The sequence below is a fragment of the Pelophylax lessonae genome (assembly GCF_965119305.1).
Source record: "Pelophylax lessonae genome assembly, chromosome: 2".
NCBI classification, from domain to species: Eukaryota; Metazoa; Chordata; class Amphibia; order Anura; family Ranidae; genus Pelophylax; species Pelophylax lessonae.
Window position 1 is genome coordinate 136,752,076 of NC_138769.1, and position 22,819 is coordinate 136,774,894.

The following is a 22,819-nucleotide window of genomic DNA, read 5'->3' on the forward strand; positions in this document are numbered from 1 at the left end:
GTCAGTGCTTGTAAGGAGGCTGAAAAAACAAAAGAAAACAAAAACACAAGTCCAAAGAACATCACAAAACATGACACAGGTAGAGCACGGGGTAAACCCCATCATGCGAACTCAATCGCAAGTAGTTGGTAGGGGGGGGACAGCTCCCACCCTCCAGTTCCCTCCTGGACACCAGCCCATAGAGAAAGCGAGGATTATCACCCCCAACCGTGCCACAAACCCCCGGTCGTAGGGGCATTGCAGAATCACTTTACCAAGGTCCACTCCGGGTCCAAATGTGAGGGAGAGTTGGACTCATGCATAGGAGCCTCCGGATCAGGCAATAGTCCCCAAGTCTTAGCCAGACGAAATCCCTCCTCCTCTGTACGGATAACATAAGTGCGGCCTTCTCGTACGATAAGCAATTTTGTGGGGTACCCCCACGAGTAAACTACCTTGTTATTCCTGAAAAGTTTCGTCAATGAAATCAGCTTCTTGCGGGCAGCCATCGTGTACTGAGAGAGGTCCGCATACACAGTGATCCCTTGGTATGGGTCAGGGAGAGGGGATGTCTTCCTAGCCATTCTCATGAGGTCATCCTTCACATGAAAGAAATGGATCCTCGCTATGACATCCCTAGGCACTTTTTCAGGCAGATGCTGGGGCTTGGGCAGGCGGTGAGCTCTATCCACAATAACCTCACCAGCTAAGGTGTCAGGCAGCAGGGCCATGATGAAAGCCTGTACATAGGAGCGCAGTTCAGCAGGAGGAACAGTTTCCGCTACTCCCCGCAACTTAATGTTGTTGCGCCGATTTCTGTCCTCCAAGTCGGCCAATTTAGCTTTAAGTGTCTCCACCTCATCCGATGTATCGTTGTGAGCGTCCACCAGCTCATTATGAGCCACCGAGAAATCGGCCATCTTTACCTCCACATGATCCACTCGGTCTCCCAGGCCTGTCACATCGGTTCTGAGATGTGTAACACAGGACATAAGATCTCTATATAGCGATCCGGTGAAGGTTAGGAGCATTTCCTTCATTCTGGTATCGTTGAGAAGCTGCCCCGTGGTAGGAAAGTCTCTGATGTGCTCATAAAATTCCAGAGTGCTGTCCTGGGAAATGTCTCCCGCCCTGCTATCCCCCACATAATGATGGTCGGGAGAGCGCCTTGGAGCCGCCTTCTTCGGGCTGTCAGATGGAGAGGGACCCGGGGGAGACCTATGTCCAGAGCCCGGGGATGGTGAGGCCTGGGAAGGAGAGCCTGCCAATCCACCCCCCCGGGACTCGTGAGCCCCGCTGCGCTGCGAGCAGGCCGCGGCGCCATTTTGAGAGCGCGGCGTGCTAGTTGAGGCAAAAAAGTCCGTAAGTTTGCGGGGCTTCCCGTGGTTTTTTCGCTTCCTCATGGCCAGCGGGTGTGGAGAGAGGGTTCCGGTGGGTAACCAGGCTGGTGTCGCTTACCCTTGTCGCTTATGCACGCCGGAGAAGAACCGAAGGATACGGAGCTCTACTCTCACGCGGCCATCGTCCTCGGCTGCCGGCCACACCCCCCTTCAGAGGGTTTTCAAAGGGCGCTGGTCGGCTAAACAAAAAGTCCGGCTCAGCCAAGCCTGAAGAATACAGCCTGATGCGCCCCTACCAATCTCTGGGGTGGGGGGATGGCTTCACCGGTTTCCGGATCCATGGCTTGCCAGATCCCCTGACTAAGGGGTTCGCGAGGTCATGCGGTCAGGATACAGGATCGAGTTTTCGATCACTTCCACCGGTGCGATTCTTCCCTTCTAACATTGAACGGTTTCAGGGGGTTCTATTCGAACCTGTTCACAATGCCCAGGAAAGAGGGCAAGGTGCGTCCAATTTCTGGACTTGGGGAAAGATGGAGTCCATCCGAACAGTGGTTGCCTCCCTGCATCAGGGGGATTTCCTGGCGTCCATAGACATTTAGGATGCCTATCTTTATATCCCCATCATCGCAGGACATCAGCGTTTTCTTCGCTTTCCCAAAGATCATCCCTGGTTCCCACCAGGAGACTGAACTATCTGGGCCTAATGTTGGATACATCCTGGGCAAGAGAGTTTCTCCTTGCGGAGAAACTCCAGAAGGTTCAGACAACGATTCGGATGTTGCTGTCCGTCAAATTGGCTGGGACTGATGGTGGCCTTCTTAGAGGCAGTACCGTATACCCAGTCTCATACTCGAATTCTCCTGAAGGAGATTCTTTTCTAATGGAATCAGAATTCCGATTCCCTGGACAATTGGATGCGGTTGAGCGAGCGGACCAGGGAGTCTCCGATGCTCAACCAGGGGAAGTCATTCCTTCCGATAGTATCCAGGTTACCAATAAGGGTATCGGACCTGAGAGCGATCAGATTTTGTCTGATTTACTGGACCGAGCAGCTCTAGAGCAGCCCGATTCGGATCCAATCGCACAATGCCACGGTCGTGACTTATGTCAAGAAAGGGGCACTTAGAGTGTCCTGGTGGCCATCGAAACGACTAGCATCTTTCGTTGGACGGAACGGTTTGTTCCAGATCTCCCCGCAGTGTTCACTCCGGGGGTGGGAAATCGGCAGGCAGATTATTTCAGCCGTCAGATTCTGGATCAAGGGGTATGGCCTCTTCATCCAGAGGTTTTTCACTAGCTGTCCCTTCATTGGGGCACCCCGGATGTGGATCTGTTGGCACCTCACCTCAACAGGAAGGTGCGGAGGTTTGTAGCTCGCACCCGCGATCCTCTAGCGGACGCAGCAGAAACGCTGATCGCCCCGTGGGGGCAGTATCAGCTACGGCATGCCTTCCATCCTCTCAAGTTACTGCGGGAACTTCTTCGCAGGATAGAGATGGAGGGAATTCCAGTTATTCTGGAAATTCCGGACTGACCTCGTCGAGCCTGGTACGCCGACTTGGTGAGGCTAGTCGCGGACGCTCCTTGGAGACTTCTCTCAGGGAGGATTTGCGGTCTCAGGGACCGATCTTCCATCTTGCTTTACAATCGCTGGCTTAATGGCCTGGCCATTGAGACCCAGGTACTGAAGGACAAGGGAGTGTCAGCTTCAGTTATTCCTACCTCTAGTTAAAGCAAGGAAAGCGACTTCCAGCACGTGGAAGTCTTATATGGCGTGGTGTGAATCTCTTGGATTTCCCCCACATACCTATTCGGTGACCCGAATCTTGGTCTGTCTGCAACAAGGGGTTGAGCAGAAACTGTCCTTGAGCACTATCAAAGGTCAGGTTTCAGCGTTAGCAATCTTCTTTCAGAAACCTTTGGCTAATCATTCCTTGGTGTGGAATTTCATCCAGGGGGTGCGACATCTGGCTCCGCCAGTGCGTTCACCCTTACCGCCTGGGATCTTAATTTAGTGTGGTCAGTTCTTCAGAAACTTCTCTTTGAAGATATTAGGGAGATTCCCTTGCTTACATTATCCCAGAAGGTGGCCTTCTTGGTGGCCATTACTTCTGCACGCAGGGTGTCAGAACTGGCCGCATTATCTTGTCGTTCCCCATATCTGGTGGTTCATAGGGATAAGGTGGTTCTTCTTCCTAATCCATCCTTCCTTCCTAAAGTGGTTTTCAGAGTTTTCATCTGAATAAAAATATTGTGTTACCTTCCCCGTGTCCTAAGACTAGCCATCCTTGGGAGTTTGCATTACACTCCTTGGATGGGGTTCAGACAATCAGGGTACACTTGACTACTACGAACTTGTTTCGTAAGACGGACTCACTTTTTGTGATCACGGATAGCCCTAGAAGGGGGTTGCCTGTGTCTGCCACGACCATATCTAGATGGACCAGTCAGACGGTGGTACAGGCTTATTCTATTAAGGGTCGGAATCCTCCGTTCCCTGTTAAGGTGCACTCTACTCGGGCGCCTAGTGTTTCCTGGGTCTTCCGCCATCAGGCGTCAGCGATCCAGGTTTTCAAGGCGATGACTTGATTGTCGGTTTATACCTTTACATCATTTTATAAAGTTTATGTGATGGCATCGTCAGATGCCTCTTTTGGCCGCAAGGTTCTGCAGGCCGCAATCTGAGGAGACTGTTGGTCTACCTCAAGGGTTTGTTGGGTTTTTCACTTAGGTCTCATCTTTTTGCTCAATGAGTCCTTGATGCTTCTGGTTGGCTCCGGTTGGGCCTTCTGGATTTTGATTTCTGTTATCCCACCCCTCATTTGTGGTACTGCTTTGGGACGTCCCGAGTTGTTATTAATCAACGAGGACTACGTCTGTCAATGAGCGACAGAGAAAAATGGATTTTTGTAAAATCTTACCGTAAAATCCTTTTCTCTTAAGCTCATTGACAGACGTAGTACCCGCCCCTCTGTTTTTGAGTTGGGTTGGGTTAAATTCTCTAAACACTGCTTTGTGACATAACTGATTTGCTGTAGCAGGAAGTGAGAGGATATACCCTCTCGGACTGCCCCTAGGGTGTGGCCAGAACGTTTTCTTTCCTGTCTAGTCCTACTCCTGTAGAGGGCAGTATAACCCGAGTTGTTATTAATCAACGAGGACTACTTCTGTCAATGAGCTTAAGAGAAAAGGATTTTACGGTAAGATTTTACAAAAATCCATTTTTATTTATTTATTTTTGTCATTTGTACGCTCCAGTCTGCCAGGAACTTATGGCTGCCAGTGTCACCTCAATCTCTTAACCACTTTAAGACCGGGCCTATTTTTGACACTTGGCATTTACAACCAAAAACCTTTTTTCTTTTGCTAGAAAACTACTTAGAACCCCCAAACATTATATATATATATATATATATATATATATATATATATATATATATATATATATATATATAATTTATTTATTTTTTTTTTTTTTTTAGCAGAGACCCTAAAGAATAAACGAGATCGTTGCAATATTTTTTATCACACTGTATTTGCGCAGCGGTCTTCCAAACGCAATATTTTTTGGAAAAAATTCACTTTTTTGAATTATAAAATAAGAAAACCGTAAAGTTAGCCAATTTTTTTCTACAATGTGGAAGATAATGTTACATCGAGTAAAAAGATACCCAACATGTCATGCTTCAGAATTGCGCACGTTCATGGAATGGCGACAAACTTTGGTACTTAAAAATCCCATAGGCGACACTTTAAAAATTTTTTACAGGTTACAAGCTTAGAGTTACAGAGAAGGGCTCAAATTATTGCCCTTGCTCTAACGATCGCGGCGATACCTCACATGTGTGGTTTGAACCCTATTTACATATGTGGGCGGGGCTTCCGTATGCGCTCACTTCTGCGTGTGAGCTAACAGCGACAGATCTCTTTTAATTTTTAAATTTTTTTTCCTATTTACTTTATTTATTATTTTTGATTTTTACACCGCTTAAAAAAAAAAAAAAAAAACATTTTAACATTCCTTGTAATAGAAATAGCCATGACAGGACCTCTTTATTGTGCGATCTGGGGTCAAAAAGTCCTCAGATCTCACAAGTACACTAAAAAAAAAAAAATGGTTAAAAAAAATCGGCTCTTTAAGCTGGTTGCAAGGCAACGACGTTTGACGTCGCTCTGGTCCTCCAAGACCATAGAGTCGAGTGAGGGCCATCTTGTCCTCACTCCACTTCCTGTCTAAGAGGATCCGGGACCGGATTGTTTTCCCCGCTGCCGGCGGGTCCGGTAAGCGGGGAAAAGGGCTGGGACACGGCTGGAGGGGGGGGGGGGGGGGCTGGGGCACCTCTTCCGCCGCACCATGAGGATGATCGCTGGGACCACCCTTAACTGAAAGCCGATCGCCCGCCGTTTTGAAAAATGGCTATCTGCTGCCATAACCACGATATTTAGCGTCAAAGTAGTGACGTACATTTGCGGTGGGCGGTCGGTAAGTGGTTAAAGGCCAACTTCAGCTGACATTTGAGTTCTGCGTGGTTAAATCACACCTTCAATAAAATACCTTTTGCAACATGTTAGATGGAATCATAGAGGTGTGTCCAGAATATAATGAGAATGAAGTTCCCATGCTGGAAAAGGGCTCGGTAAAGGGAGAAGCTTGGCAAGATCACTTAGGGGTTAGGGTGCCAGGTATAGGTTACAACACTGAACAGTGGCCCTCTCAGTCAAGATCTTCTTTTTGTTTTATGAGACTCTGTTCAAGTGCCTCGTATTAAGAAAAATGCAAGCGAGTTTTGAACAACGATCAACTTTTTTGTGTGAAATTGGGTAAACGTGCTTCAGAAACTTTGGAAATGGTGAGGAAAGCTTATGGAGAAACTGCGCTTCTTCTGCACTTACAGTTTTCTCTTAGTCCTAATGACACCAGGCTTTTAAGGATGGACAAGAAGGTGCTTGAAAACGAACAACCATCAGGATGCCCCTCTTTGTCAAAAACGTAACAGAATGTGGATGCATTGAGGTGTGTTCTCAACCATGGCCAATGGCTCACTTTTAGAATGATTGCAGAGGGAACCGGAAGTACCGAGTCAGTTCATTAAGTCATGACACACCTGTTGGTCTGTTTAGAAAGAGAGCCTGATTTTTTTTTTTTTTGAGTCAAGTGATCACGGGAGATGAATCCTAGGTGCTTGAGTACAATACCGAGATGAAGAAACAAAGTTCCCACCTCTCCTCGCCCCAAGAAAGCTCCAATCAATGGTCATTGTTTTTTTTCTTTGTTTTTTTTATTTACATGGAATTCTCTATAAGGAATTTGTACCTACTGGTCAAACACTGAATCAAAGATTTTACCTGGAAGTTCTTGGTCACTTGAGAAAGAGTTTTTCCTGTGCGTCCGAGTTTGGCTCAACTTGGATCCTTCATCCCAACAATGCACCGAGTGACAGTGCTCTGGCTGGTTGAGTTTTTGGCTGAAAAACACATCACTGTGCTTCCTCATCCATCCTCCAGCCACAACTTGGCTCCTTGTGACTTTTCATATTCCCAAAGATGAAGAAGGTGTTTGAAAGGACACCATTTTGGTAGTGTGGATATCATCCAAAGAGCGACTACGCAGGCTCTGAATGCCACCCCACTAAACACTTTAAAGGATGCTTTGAAGAATGGAAAAATTGCTACGAACATTGTGTACACTCTCACAAGCTGCATACCTTAAAGGAGACTATGTTCGATGTATAATTTTTCAATAAAATATGTTTTTTATATTTATTTCTAATAACTTTCTGGACACACCTTGTAACTCTTATATGTATCATTTATATATGTATTATATATATATATATATATATATATATATATATATACATTTAGGTGATTTTTGTTATTTATTTTTTAATCTTTTATGTAGAATACATGAGTATGTAGGTTTCTGGATACATGACTAATTTAATTTACTTAAAAATGTTTTCTACCGATATCTACAAAATTATTACTGTTTGTGTCTGTACCATGCAAAGACGTGGCCAGAATGTACCTTCTGGCAGCCTGTGTAGCAAGGTCACCTTAAAAACAAACTGCTTAATTCCTTTTTACTAACTTCAGACTGTTTTTGGGCAACTCATGCTTTTAATGTCAGCTGCCATTTTCTGAACATCTTCCATATCTGAAGTTATAGACCAGAGGTGTAACTAGATTTCAGGGCCCAGGTGCAAGAAATCATGAAGGCCCCCCCTCCCCCCCCCCCAAAAAAAAGCATGATTTTTACACAGTAGGGGCAATGGTAGGGAGGGGGGGAGGGATCAGTAGGGGCGATGGTAGGTAGGGGGGGTGGGATCAGTAGGGGCGATGGTAGGGGGTGGGATCAGTAGGGGCGATGGTAGGAAGGGGGGGTGGGATCAGTAGGGGCGATGGTAGGGGGGTGGGATCAGTAGGGGCGATGGTAGGGAGGGGGGTGGTAGGGGGGATCAGTGGCGGCGATGGTGGCAGGGGCTGGGATCAGTGGCGGCGATGGCGGAAGGGGGGTGGGATCAGTGGCGGGTAATGGGGGTAGGATCAGTGGAGGCGATGGTGGTGGGATCATCAAAGGTAATGGAGGTGTAATCAGTGGCGGCGATGGTAAGGAGGGGGTGGGATCAGTGGCGGCGATGGTAAGGAGGGGCTGGGATCAGTGGCGGCGATGGTGGTGGGATCAGTGGCAGTGATGGGGGTTGGATAAGGGGCAGTGATGGGGGTGGGATAAGTGGCGGCGGTGGGGGGTGGGATAATTGGTGGGGGTGGGATCAGTGATAGTGGTGAGGGGGGGGGGATCAGTGATGGTAGTGGGGGGGGGGGGTCAGTGTGTGAGGAGGGGTGGGATTAGTGGTGGTGCCATCCTCCACCACCTCTGCCTCTTATTGATCCCATCCCCCCACCACCAAGGATCTATGTTTTAGAAGTGATGGGGAGGATAGGGATGAAATCTGTAGTGTGGGATCAGTAAGAGGCAGCAATGGTGGGTTGGGATCAGTGGTGTGACTTTTGAGTCACATACCAGAGTCTCCTCGCAGAAAGGAGAGCTCCATCCCCTTCTGGTCAGCTGACTCTCCTTCAGCCCTTCAGCGTCTGTCAAACTCCGCCTCTCTACTCCCTGCTTTCTACATGTATTGGCTGGCTCTCTCATTCATCTTAGCAGCCGGCCACAACATCCTCCTCCCCCCCCCCCTGCCGCGCAACGATCTGATTCTGACTGACTCGGACAGGAGTGAGTGAGTGAGGCACTTGCTCACGGCAGTAGCACATCCAAAACTGGCAGGCGCAGACGGGTCCCCCGCGGTGAGAACGGAGGCCAGCGGGCCCCCCCCCCCCCACAGTGGCGGAACTCCAGGGCCCGGTCGCCAGCGCGACTGCTGCGACCCTGATAGTTCTGCCACTGTTATAGACAGTGTCATGTGCATCAAGACAGGTTTATTGGCCATCGGGTCTGTGCTTGTCTACTTGCATGCTGCACTAAATTAGAGAGGTTACTTGGTCTGTTTCGTTCCGTTATATTCTCCCGCACATTTACTTGTGTATCAAATTGTCCTTAAACTATTTAGACTGGTCAGCTGTGTTCACAAGGTTTAAATGTAAGCTTAGTTTGTCCCAACCCCTGTCAACATCACTTTTATTGAACAGCTTGGTTCTACATGTACACTTGTAAGAAAGTATAAAATAGAGGCATGTGAAGTTTTTGAAAATGGAATAAATATAATGAAAACTACAACTATAAGGTCTCCTGTATAACAGTCACAACATGTCCCAAATTCAGTTAGTGTGCTGCACAAGCCTGATCAAGAAAAAATCCTCCATTTGTGTCTCACACTCTTCCCCTCCCAGACACTGCAGCTCACAGTTGGAGAGTTTCAGTAACAAAGGCAGTGCTGTCAATCCAACAAGCGGTGGCCAGGTGCTGACTGACGAGCTATAGGCTTGTGGATCATCAGTGGCAGTGCGCCACCCTGAAACATTTTTTTCCCCTGCTGTACTGCAAGCAGATATAGCCTACGCGAAAGTGGCAACTCTATTCTGAATTCAGGAGTAGTGAAGCATTGTCACATCACAGGAAGTGGCACATTAGGAGCACTTCAGTGGCAGGATAAACAAATATTTGTGTGACTATGCAGGAGGACTAAGAGAAAACTGTAAGTGCACATGCATTTATAGCATTATGCTGCAGCACATGTTTGTTGAAACGAATGTAGTCCTCAATGTAGTATGTCATCAGTGTAGTACATTTTGTATTACATGTCCTTTTGAGCACATTCAAGAGCGTTGTGGTGTTGTTTTTTTTTTTTTCTTTAGATCAAAGTTATTTTACATAAATTTGGTTTGAATTGACCAAAATAATATCAAAATTGCTATATTTCTTCCTAAACGGAGAATCAGTGCCTCACTTTTGACTATAAAAGAAGTTCTTTCAGAATGTGTGGACTTATTTCATTCCCTTTTCTCCCATAAGTATGTTGAAGATAGTAGCTTAGTTGGTGCTCTTGTATGTTGTGCATCTAAATCTGGGGTTTCACTTTTTTTTGTACAAGTGGACAACTCCTTTAATGAACTGTAAATATTGTCTCCTATTCAATACACAAGAAATGTTAATTGTGTTTTCTCTATTTGTAGTTCACTCCAGATAAAGAAAGAAGAGCTATCTCGATCCCCTCCACGTTATTTATTTCAGCATCCACCATCACAAGATAAAGGACTTCGGATCTCTATTCCTCATCAAATGCTACAAAGTATTCACAATTATAGAGAGAGATTTGACAGACACCTTCGGCTGACATCTCATGAGGAAGCGGGTACATTCAACCCATGGCACATTGCTGAGAGGTAAGTGATTAGTGTAGTAAGTTACTGTAAGTCATTGGCAGGAATGCAAAAAGTTATTTTTCTGAAAATGTAGCTTTTGAATCGTTCTCTGACATTCTGTTATGTCATCCTAGGAAACACCTCCTAATAATTATGTTTACAAATTGTCTTACATTAAAGCTATACGTACGTTGTAGAAATAGGAGTAATTAAAACGCAGACAGTGCAATTTGTAGTGTGCCTTTAAAACCTGTGTTCAGTAGGGAGAATGTGCCTTATATTCATAGTCAGTGGGATAATGTCACTCTACAGAAAGATTAAGGAGGTCATGCTGACACTTTTCACGCTAATGGAACCCTAAGGCCTCTAGGGCAGGCATTACTAAATGGTGGACCGCTGTCCGGATCCGGACCAAGTCACTGTCCCATCCGGGCCGCCGTGGGCTGCCATTTAGGAGCTGGTTCTTCCCCCACCCTCTGCTGCTGCTCTATTTCTCACCGGAGAGTGGGAGGCAGGAACGTTCTGGATGGATCCAGAGCTACCAGAGTTAACTTGTTATATTAACAAGCTGTTGATTGGTTTCTAGGATGCAGAGCAGTCCTAGCAACCAGCTTGTTAATAGGCAAAGTTAGCTCCGGGTTCCCGCCTTCCATCTTGAACTGTCCTGTCTTCCGCTCTGTTGTGTATAAGGTAGGAGAGTAAAGGGGGCAGAGGATACTGCTGTGGGAAGGGAAGTAATTGGAGGGGGGGGGGTTTAGATAATTCTGCTGCGGGGAGGGACACTGCTATGATGTAGCAGAGGATACTACTGGGTGGGGGTGAGATGAAGGAGCAGAGAACAGACCCTGAGATGGGGTCACTACTTGGGGGGGTGAAGCAAGAAGACAGTAAAGTGTGTATGTGTGGGGGGGGGGGGGGGGCTGAAGAGTACATTACTGTGGGGCAGGGGGGAGTCAAGGGAAGGCACTACTGTAATGGTGGGACTGTGATGTAAAGTTAGGGATCTTGAAGTGGAGACTGAGGACAGGGAGGGCTGATTCGCACCTGGGTTGCACAGGACCACAGAGCAAGTTTCTGTGTCATTCAGTGCAATGCGATTTTCAGCCCATTTATTTTAAAGTGCATACACTACTTTTCAAAAATTCACCACACCGAATCACATGGTACTGTGGTACCATGCAGTCCGGTGCAGATAAATAATCTGCATTTGGGGTGTCATTAACACGGCAGATTGCACAGGCAGTGCTTTTTGACCGTGATGTGGGAAACGCACACAGAACACGCCCTTCCCGCACAGTGGTCTGGTGTAAATCAGCCCTAGGAACAGGATTGTGATATAGGAGGAGAAGGCTGTACAGATACTCCTCGTTTAATGACACCTGTTTTACGACCGCTTGGACTTACGACCGCCTCTCCCGACCCGTGCAGGGCGTCATATCATCACTCTGCATCAGCCTTGTTCTTACTCCCGGCCTGCTGTTTTACAGGTACTGTACTGTACTCGGTTCTCCTCAATGCCACTTCCGGCGTTCTTTATACTGTTTTATGGCTTTATGTACAGAAATGTGTGCTTGTACTGTACAGATATTGCCCACATCATGTCAGAAAAGATAAAAAGTGTGCGTGCACCTGCAGAAAGTGCTCTGAAAAAAAGACAATCTATGGATCTTGGTATGAAAATGAAGATCATTAAGGACTATGAGGCTGGAAAGAAAGTTAAAGAAATAGCAAGTGAATTGTAACTTGCACATTCTACCATTTCAACAATTCTAACGGATAAGGATAGAGTGAAAGAGGCAGTAAAAACATCGACAGGATATCAAGCCAGAATATCTAGGCAGTGGAAAGGCCTCATTCATGAAATGGAGAAATTGCTGGCGGAACGGACTGATGACCAAATAGAAAAACGAATGCCAATGAGTCTTTTATTCATTCAAACCAAAGCATATAGTATTTTTGACAGTTTGAAAGTGCAGAAAGGAGAAGAATCGACTGAAACATTTACAGCAAGTCATGGATAGTTTCAAAGGTTTCATGGGAGATTCAACCTCCACAATCAGAGTATCAGTGGTGAGGCTTCAAGTGCAGATGTGGAAGCAGCTGAAAAATTTGTGATTGAATTTGATAAAATCATAGAAAAAGGTGGCTACTATCCCGAGCAGATATTTAACGTGGATGAAACTGGACTTTTCTGGAAAAAAATGCCCAAAAGGTCCTACATACACAAAGAAGATCAAACAATGCCTGGTTTTAAGGCTTTAAAGACAGGGTCATGTTGTTGTTGGGAGGAAATGTTGCTGGGTTCAAGTTAAAGCCTCTCCTTATTTATCGTTCACAGAACCCAAGTGCATTGAAGCAGGTTAGTAAGCACAACCTGCCTGTTTATTATCGTGCAAATAACAAAGCATGGATGACACAAGCTTTATTTGATGACTGGTTCATAAATTGTTTCATACCCTCAGTCAAGCATTATTGTGTGCAAAAGGGTGTTCCCTTTAAAAATATCCTCCTGCTTGATAATGCCCCAGGCCACCCCCAGCATCTGTATGACCTACATCCAGATGTAAAGGTAGTGTATCTGCCTAAAAACACAACAGAGTTCTTCTTGCAAGCTACCCCTACCAGTTCTATAATTTCCTTGTCTTCTCCCTCATCTACAACTCCTGATGACCCTGCTGGTAACTCCAATGATGGCACTGTCGACCCTGCTGGTAATTTCAATGATGACACTGATGACTCTGCTGGTAACTCCAATGATGACACTGTCAATCCTAATTCAAATGGTGACACTGATGGGAACTCCAATGATGACACTGTCAACCCTGCTGGTAATTTCAATGATGACCCTGAAGCACTATCACCCTTTGAAGGATTTGATGACAAAAATGGTACTCTAAATGTCTACTGTACAGTATACGTTTACTTTTTTGGGCACTGTACATCATTATATCCTGTACAATACAGTAATGTACAGGATTTTTGTTTATATTTTTGTTTTATACTTATGCAAATAAAACAACTTTTAAGTTGGGCAGTGGTGATGGCTAAAATGGGTTACCCCCCGCTGCACACCCTTACCCCTCTTTGGCATAATGGGACTCTCTCAGAATTTCGTTCAATACCAGACTCTGAGATGTGGAGTGGTAGGGGGGTATATTACCTTTCACACATTCTACATTGATCAGCCCTTTGCTCTTTTGATGACCTACGCACGTCACACTCATTTCCACCTTATATGTTATTCCGATACTATCAGCTTAGGCATGCCTTTCAGGCTCAATTTCCGGCGGGCATGTCCCCGTTGGAGTCCCTACCTGTCCTGGAGATAGTAAAGAGCACTGAACCCCGCCACCTGATATCTATACTATACTCAGAATTGCATTCGCCCTCCTCCACTACCATAGCGTATCCTGTTAAAGCTGGGTGGGAACCGGAGGTGGGCGACATTGAGGATAAGGACTGGAGTGAGGCCCTGGAGACGTGCCAGAAGGTGTCTCCTACATTGTCTAACAGGCTTACCCAACTATTCATAGTCCACTGTACCTACCTCACCCCTGTTAGGCTGGCGCGCTACAGACCGAACCTCTCTCAGGACTGCCCTATGTGTCACTTGTCCCCAGGTACATTTTATCACTTACTCTGGCACTGCCCCCGGATCCAGGTTTATTGGCAACAAATTGTGGCCTTCCTGCATGACACAATGGGATCTCCTCTTCAGCTAGACCCCAAGCAATGCTTACTGGGTATATAGGAAGACATGGATAAATTTACGAAGACCTTCCAGCAAAACACACTTTTTGTGGCTAGGAAACTAGTGGCTAGACAGTGGATGCGGGAGAAGCCCCCTGACTTCCAATTATGGTTAAAAGAAGTTAACTCTATACTGCCATACCACAAAATAATGTATAAGAACCGGGGATGTCTTGCCAAATACAATAATATCTGGGACCAATGGCTCCAAAACTCCGACACATGTGGCCAATGATTGTCAATATGCTGCTAAAATTATGTATTGTACTTTATTGGAATGTATAGATTGCATTGTTCTCTCCCTCTGCATTTTGCATCTTATTCTCCTCCATTCTCCTCCATGCCAGCACCATAATGACTGTTCATGTTTAAGTTTGTATCTCTATTTTTAACATGTTGGTTTTTTGTTTCCAATAAATTCTCTGTTTGGGGAAAAGAAAAAAAACAACTTTAAGTTGGAGTTTTGTGTTCAGACCTTTTTTTTCCCAGATTACAGTACAGTAGTTAAGAATGCTTAAAATATTGATTACTTGTGGCTCCTCTTTTAACGACCAATTCGTTTAACGACCTGGTCAATGGAACGGAACCTGGCCGTTAAATGAGGAGTATCTGTAATTTGAAGGTTCTGAAACATTGGGCAAAAATGTGATTCAGACCTGCTTGAAGAAAATGTTACCAATCAGACCTCCGTGAATTTTAAAGTATGACTAAAAGCAAAATTTATTTTTTTAGTTTTGGATATATTGGAGAAAGAGTAGTCTGCTTCTCAGTTTTTATTGTTGTCTGTGCCCCCCTTAAGGAGATTCACTTAAGAATATTGTCCCCAGAAAAGTAATAGAGGGGAAATCTTCCATTGGGGATACTAGTTCTGGTGTATTTCAGGGATTTCTTCACACTTCCTATTTTGGCTATGCGAAAGGAAATGAAGGGAAATCTCTGCCATAGGCCACAGATGACGAAAAAAAAGTGACGGGTTATAACCTTCTCTTACTCTATCCAAAATGGGGAAAAAAAAGTTTTGCCTATAATTCTACTTTACTTTATTTTAATTTAATACCCCTGCTCCAGAGGAACCCAATGGTTTCATGGAACCCTTGTTGAGGAAGATGTCTCTGAAGTATTGGAACCAGGTAACTAGCATTTTTACTAAGAGGCCATCAATAGCAGCTTATATACTTTTCCCATGAAAGGTTCACTTTATGACCCCTTTGCAGCTCTGTGCTCCATCTATTTTTAATTTAAATTTTTTAAATTTGGATTTTTATGTGCTGCATTGTTTTTTTCTTTTTCTTTTATATACAGTATACGTATATACAGTGCCTTGAAAAAGTATTCATACTCCTTGAAATTTTCCACATTTTTTCATGTTATAACCAAAAGAGTAAATGTACTTTATTGGGGTTTTATGTCATAGACCAACACAAAGTGGCACATACAGGGAGTGCAGAATTATTAGGCAAATGAGTATTTTGACCACATCATCCTCTTTATGCATGTTGTCTTACTCCAAGCTGTATAGGCTCGAAAGCCTACTACCAATTAAGCATATTAGGTGATGTGCATCTCTGTAATGAGAAGGGGTGTGGTCTAATGACATCAACACCCTATATCAGGTGTGCATAATTATTAGGCAAATAATTTCCTTTCCTTTGGCAAAATGGGTCAAAAGAAGGACTTGACAGGCTCAGAAAAGTCAAAAATAGTGAGATATCTTGCAGAGGGATGCAGCACTCTTAAAATTGCAAAGCTTCTGAAGCGTGATCATCGAACAATCAAGCATTTCATTCAAAATAGTCAACAGGGTCGCAAGAAGCGTGTGGAAAAGGCGCAAAATAACAGCCCATGAACTGAGAAAAGTCAAGCGTGCAGCTGCCAAGATGCCACTTGCCACCAGTTTGGCCATATTTCAGAGCTGCAACATCACTGGAGTGCCCAAAAGCACAAGGTGTGCAATACTCAGAGACATGGCCAAGGTAAGAAAGGCTGAAAGACGACCACCACTGAACAAGACACACAAGCTGAAACGTCAAGACTGGGCCAAGAAATATCTCAAGACTGATTTTTCAAAGGTTTTATGGACTGATGAAATGAGAGTGAGTCTTGATGGGCCAGATGGATGGGCCCGTGGCTGGATTGGTAAAGGGCAGAGAGCTCCAGTCCGACTCAGACGCCAGCAAGGTGGAGGTGGAGTACTGGTTTGGGCTGGTATCATCAAAGATGAGCTTGTGGGGTCTTTTCGGGTTGAGGATGGAGTCCAGCTCAACTCCCAGTCCTACTGCCAGTTTCTGGAAGACACCTTCTTCAAGCAGTGGTACAGGAAGAAGTCTGCATCCTTCAAGAAAAACATGATTTTCATGCAGGACAATGCTCCATCACACGCGTCCAAGTACTCCACAGCGTGGCTGGCAAGAAAGGGTATAAAAGAAGAAAAGCTTATGACATGGCCTCCTTGTTCACCTGATCTGAACCCCATTGAGAACCTGTGGTCCATCATCAAATGTGAGATTTACAAGGAGGGAAAACAGTACACCTCTCTGAACAGTGTCTGGGAGGCTGTGGTTGCTGCTGCACGCAATGTTGATGGTGAACAGATCAAAACACTGACAGAATCCATGGATGGCATGCTTTTGAGTGTCCTTGCAAAGAAAGGTGGCTATATTGGTCACTGATTTGTTTTTGTTTTGTTTTTGAATGTCAGAAATGTATATTTGTGAATGTTGAGATGTTCTATTGGTTTCACTGGTAAAAATAAATAATTGAAATGGGTATACTGTATCTTTGATTTTTGTTAAGTTGGCTAATAATTATGCACAGTAATAGTCACCTGCACACACAGATATCCCCCTAAAATAGCTAAAACTAAAAACAAACTAAAAACTACTTCCAAAAATAGTCAGCTTTGATATTAATGAGTTTTTTGGGTTCATTGAGAACATGATTGTTGTTCAATAATAAAATTAATCCTCAAAAATACTCATTTGCCTAATAATTCTGCACTCCCTGTAATTGTGAAGTGGAAGGAAAATGATACATGGTTTTCAAAAACATTTGCAAATATCTGAAAAGTGTGGCATGCATTTGTATTCAGCTCCCCTGAGTCAATACTTTGTAGAACCACCTTTTGCTGCAATTACAGCTGCAAGTCTTTTTGGGTATGTCTCTACCAGCTTTGTACATCTAGAGAGTGACATTTTTGCCCATTCTTCTTTGTAAAATAGCTCATGCTCTGTCAGATTGGATGGAGAGCACCCGTGAACAGCAGTTTTCAAGTTTTGCCCCATATTCTCAATTGAATTTAGGTCTGGACTTTGGGCCATTCTAACACATGAATATGCTTTGATCTAAACCATTCTTTTGTAGCTCTGGCTGAATGTTTAGGATAGTTGTTCTGCTGGAAGGTGAACCTCCGCCCCAGTCTCAAGTCTTTTGCGGACTCTAACAGGTTTTCTTCTAAGTTTGCCCTGTTTTTTATTTCATCCATCTTCCCATCAACTCTGATCAGCTTCCCAGTCCTTGCTAAAGAAAAGCATCCCTACAGTATGGTGCTGCTACCACCATGTTTCACAGTGGGGATGGTATGTTCAGGGCGATGGGCAGTGTTCGTTTTCTGCCACATATAGCGTGTTTGCTTTTAGGCCAAAAAGTTAAATTTTGCTCTCCTCACCAGAGCACCTTCTTCCACATGTTTGCTTTGTCCCCCACATGACTTCTCGCAAACCACAAATGGGACTTCTTATTGCTTTCTTTCAACAATGGCTTTCTTTACACAATGGCTTTCTTCTACTCTTCCATAAAGGCCAGATTTGTGGAGTGCACGACTAATAGTTGTCCTGTGGGCAGATTCTCCTTTATGAGCTGTGGATCTCTGCAGCTTCTCCAGAGTTACCTCTTTGCTGTTTCTCTGAATAATGCTCTTCTTGCCCAGCCTGTCCGTTTTTATGTGGACGGCCATGTCTTGGTAGGTTTGCAGTTGTGCCATACTCTTTCCATATATGGATGATGGATTGAACAGTATTCCATGAGATGTTAAAAGCTTGGGATATTTTATTATAACCTAACCCTGTATTAAACCTCTCCACAACTTTAGCCCTGACCTGTCTGGTATGTTCCTTGGCCTTTACAATGTTGTTTGTTCACTAAGATTCTCTAACAAAACCTCTGAGGGCTTCACAGAACAATTTATACTGAGATTAAATTACACACAGGTGGACTCTATTTACTAATTAGGTGACTTCTGTAGGCAATTGGTTCCACTAGATTTTATTTAGGGGTATCCGAGTAAAGGGGCTGAATACAAATGCATGCCACACTTTACAGATATTTATTTGTAAAACATTTTGAAAACCATTTATTATTTTCCTGCTAATTCACAATTTTATGTGCCACTTGGTCAATCACATAAAATCCCAATAAAATACATTTAGGTTTTTGGTTGTAACATGACAAAATGTTTAAAATTTCAAGGCATGTGAATGCTTTTACAAGGCACTGTGGTGCATAGTTATTTGGTGGAAAATATGCTTATTGGCAACTGCTTTATATGTTAACAAGGATTAAAAAAAGCTAAAATGCACTGTGCCAATAAAGAGAACTGTCCCCTTGTGCTTTAGATGCAGTTTACAGTGCATTAAAGCTTCTGCAGTGTGAAAGTTTTTTACTTGAACTGTGTAAATATTAATGTGTAAAATGTACTTTATTTCGCCATCTAGCTTACTTTATCTTCACTAATAACATGGATGGAATTATGACACTCTTCTGTATTTCCCTTTATTCAATATTTTACAGCTTGGCAGAAGAGCTCATGAATGACGCCTTAGGTGAGATAGCAGCAGAGCTGCATGAACTTTGTGATGAGTATGCTGAAGCTGTCTTCACGTCAGAGTTTATGGAACCAGCAGAAAACCACCTAATTTAACTGGTTACTTTGTTGCCTTAATGATGTAGTTCACTACAGTGTGTGTATACAATACTATCCCTCTGTAAAGCAAAAGAAAGAAGGAAAGGGTTTCTCTCTTGTTCCCTTTAGCAGCTTGTAATAGCTTATGGACCAGCTTTGGGGTAAAGAACAGTTTGGAGGTAAGGGAATCATTCTATTAGCACCTAAGTGCAGGCACCATGTAGTGCCTGGGCAAGTCTTTTATGAGTGAGCCAAACTTCCACAACGTTCATATTTTATGTCTAAATGAAGAAGTCCAATTCTCCTTGACATCACAGTCCAGTGTGTGTGCCTCAGTAACAAATAGAGGGGAACTGTAGCTCTTTAACAGAGTGAAGGTAGGATTCACTGCTGGACAGGTAACTATTAAAGAGGTTGTAAACCCCCCCCCCCCTTTTTTTTTTGTCACCCTGCAAGAGAAAGACATAATGAGCTAGTATGCATCGCATACTAGCTCATTATGCAATACTTACCTTAGAACGAGCCCCTGCCGTGCCGCTCACTCACCTCTATGACGGGCAACATGTCCAGTCGCCCGTCTTCCGGGATCGCGGCATCCGGCCATCTGATTGGCCGGAGCCACGGTGACATCACTCACGCGCACGCGCGCGAGAGCCGACAGCCACGGCACGGGGCTCTAAAGGAACGGCACGAGCGGCCGTTCCTTCAGAGCGCATGCGCCAGTGACGTCACTGGCTGCATGTAAGGTAAATATCTCCTAAACGGTACATGTTTAGGAGATATTTACAGTACCTATAGGTAAGCCTCATCATAGGCTTACCTATAGGTACAAGTTGTAGAGGAGGGTTTACTTCCTCTTTAAATGATCGGTTTTGCAGGGGTCAAAGCTGTTTTACACAGGTTTATGTGGCATGACAAGTCACACTTTAAATGTTGCCATCATTTAACTGTGCAAAATGCCTTAATATTTTAGAGGAATTTAGCATTTCTCCTATCTATAATTTTGAAATATTGTTGAAGGAGTTTTTTTTTTTTTTACTTGTTTTTAAGCTAGGACTGCTGTTTTGTATTTTTGTATTCTTATACTTTTCATGTATGATCTACTCTATAAATGCTACCTCGTCAGCTATAAGTTTTCTCTTTATTTTTGTATTTGGTGTTATAGCAGATTTATGATTACTGCGATCAGCACACAGAGCAGGCAGGAACAACCAGATATATTACATACAATGGCACAAATGACACCACACAAGCACTATATGGTTTACCATGCTTTAAAGGAACAGAATCTCCGTCTTCTTTTTTTTTTAGGGTTACAACCTCTTTAAGATTAGTGCAGCGCCCATCATTTTTAAGTGTCACACCAGGATCATGTCTTAGCTGCCTCAAATGTGTCCATATCTACTTATTCATCTGTAAAGTTCCATTTACAGTAAGGGCCACCCCTTGAAAACCTAAAACTCATGAACATTAAGCCCCCACCCCTTTAAAAATTTCAAATTTAAGGCTTCTTTCTATTTTATGTTCGTAGATGGTAAATTTCCCAGTCCTTTTAATATTTGTCACTGTAAAAAATCCAGCAGGGAATGAGAGACCTCATTGCAAATACAACTGACAGGGAGCTAATTATTTGAAGATGAGATCTCCTTGCTAGAGTTCCGAAGAAATACAGAGCTGTTGGGCATTGTAACTGTCTGTTATTTATACAAATTTGAAATATTAGTCTCTTTCTGGTGTATTTTTTGCATAATGAAGCCTCTGGACCACGTGATTTCTGCATCAGGGGGAAGTAAGCCATCCCTTAAAAGTAGCGAGCATGACATGCCCAAATATAAACACTTTTTTTCTGAGCCCTTGGGACAAAGGATCAGTTAACCTAAAATTAGGGTTTTTGTATTCCTTTTCTTGGAATCCATTGAGGGTCAAAGGATTTCAGATAATATCCGATTGGTGTGGTGCTTACTATTAGCCAATAAATAAACCAAAAGAACCTGCTATAAATTCATATGTGCTATCATATAAATATCATACGTGAATATAAAGAAGCGTTTCTCAACCTTTTTTCAGTCAAGGCCCCTTTAAAATGATGGGACAGTCTCAAGGCACCCCATTCTAAAATGTAAAAAATGATTCTAATAGTTTTACATAATACATCAACATCCACACACATAGGACACCCAACATTAGAGGTGATCTATTCTTCCAAATCCAATACACTTTTTGCACACTGGTACTGACTAGTATTCCAATGTTTCTCTTCTCCCTCAGTTTTTCTCCTTCACTCAGCTAATGTGACCCAAATGCTGACAAAGAGGGGCAGGGGAGGGTCATTTGTTGTTAAGACACCGGTGGCTAGAAGGTCGTAATGGTGCACAATGAAAACCTCTGGCTTTGTGTAACTAAAAGGCAAACTTCATCCATCTGCTGACTTGTATACAAATTTGGGGGCAATTTTTAGGCCTTTCCAAAGCATCCCTGTAGAAACCTCTAGGCACCCTAGTTTAAAAAAGGCTGATGTAAAGTGGCAAAAAAAAAATCATTATCCAACTATACTATATGTGCAAATGTGCAATATTTAAATGTCAAAATATAAGAGTTTCTATCTAGAAACAATTCCACTGGTGCTTAAATAAAAGTGACTGGTGCTCAGAATTTCACATTCTTCTATAATCAATTTGTGAAATTCACTCTGTGCTCCCCTTCTTTTCTACCACACTCTCCAGAAGTATAGTGACCCCTTATGTGCCATAAGCAGGTCTCAAGCACTTTTTAATTTGTACTTTTTCCTCTCCACTGGATCCGATATCCCCACTCTGTAGGGAGGCTGTCACGCTGTTTCTCTCGGTTATGCATGCATATAAGGGAGAAGAGAGCCCAGAAGCAGCCTCCACTAGTGTAATTCGAACAGCTCCGCTCCAACACGAGGTAATCAAGATGGTGATGATTACCTCATGTTGGAGCAGAGCTGTTCGAATTTGCATATATAGTACAGTTGGATAACAATTTTTTGGCACTTTACATTCGCGTATGGTGGCACATATGAATTTGTAGCAGTTTTTTTTTGTTTATTTAGATTTTTATCGGCTAGTAGTAAGCACCGCACCAATCTCATATTGACTTTAAATTTTATCCTCTGATGAGGGGAATAATCAAGGTGCAGGCGGCTACATAGAGGTAAGATTTGATACACCATAGCGTGGAGTGTGTATATACACTGCTCAAAAAAATTGAAGGAACATTTTGAAAACACATCAGATATCAATGGGGAAAAATATCATGCTGGATATCTATACTGATATGGACTGGGTAATGTATTAGGAACGAAAGGAAGCCACATTGTTTGATGGGAATGAAAATGATCAACCTACAGAGGGCTTGATTCAAAGTCATCTCGAAAATCAAAGTGAGAAAAAAAGGCAGTAGGCTAGTCCATTTTCCTTTTAATTTCATTGCAGCAACTCAAAATGGCACTCCATAGTTTGTATGGCCCCCACGTGCTTGTATGCATGCCTGACCACATCGGGGCGTGCTCCTAATGAGACGAAAGATGGTGTCCTGGGGTATTTCCTCCCAGATTTGGACCAGGGCATTACCACTGAGCTCCTGGACAGACTGAGGTGCAACCTTGCGGTGTCGGATAGACCGAAACATAATATCCCAGAGGTGTTCTATTGGATTTAGGTCAGGCAAGCATGGGGGCCATTAAATGGTATCAATTCCTGTATCCTCCAGGAACTAGCTGCATACCCTCGCCAAATGAGGCTGGGCACTGTCCTGCACCAGGCGGGACCAAGGACACACTGCACCAGCGTAGGGTCTTACAATGGATCCAAGGATTTCATCCCGATACCTAATGGCAGTCAGGGTGCCATTGTCTTGCCTGTGGAGGTCTGTGTGTCCCGCCACAGATATGCCTCCCCAGACCATCAATGACCCACTACCAAACCAGTCATTCTGAACAATGTTGCAGACAGCATAACATTTTTCGCGGCTTCTCCAGACCCTTTCACGTCTGTCCCATGTGCTCAGT

The 22,819-nt window shown here is 43.9% G+C and overlaps 1 protein-coding gene across 1 annotated transcript in view; it reads left to right on the forward strand.

The window, feature by feature from the left end:
- KIAA0753 overlaps window positions 1-19,039 on the forward strand; it is a 100,306-nt gene extending 81,267 nt beyond the window's left edge. The window contains exons 15-16 of the mRNA XM_082245419.1: window positions 9,954-10,163; window positions 18,678-19,039. Coding sequence (XP_082101545.1) covers window positions 9,954-10,163; window positions 18,678-18,807 — 340 coding nt within the window. The 3' untranslated portion in view covers window positions 18,808-19,039. The remainder of the gene's footprint in view (window positions 1-9,953; window positions 10,164-18,677) is intronic.
- Window positions 19,040-22,819: the final 3,780 nt, after the last annotated feature.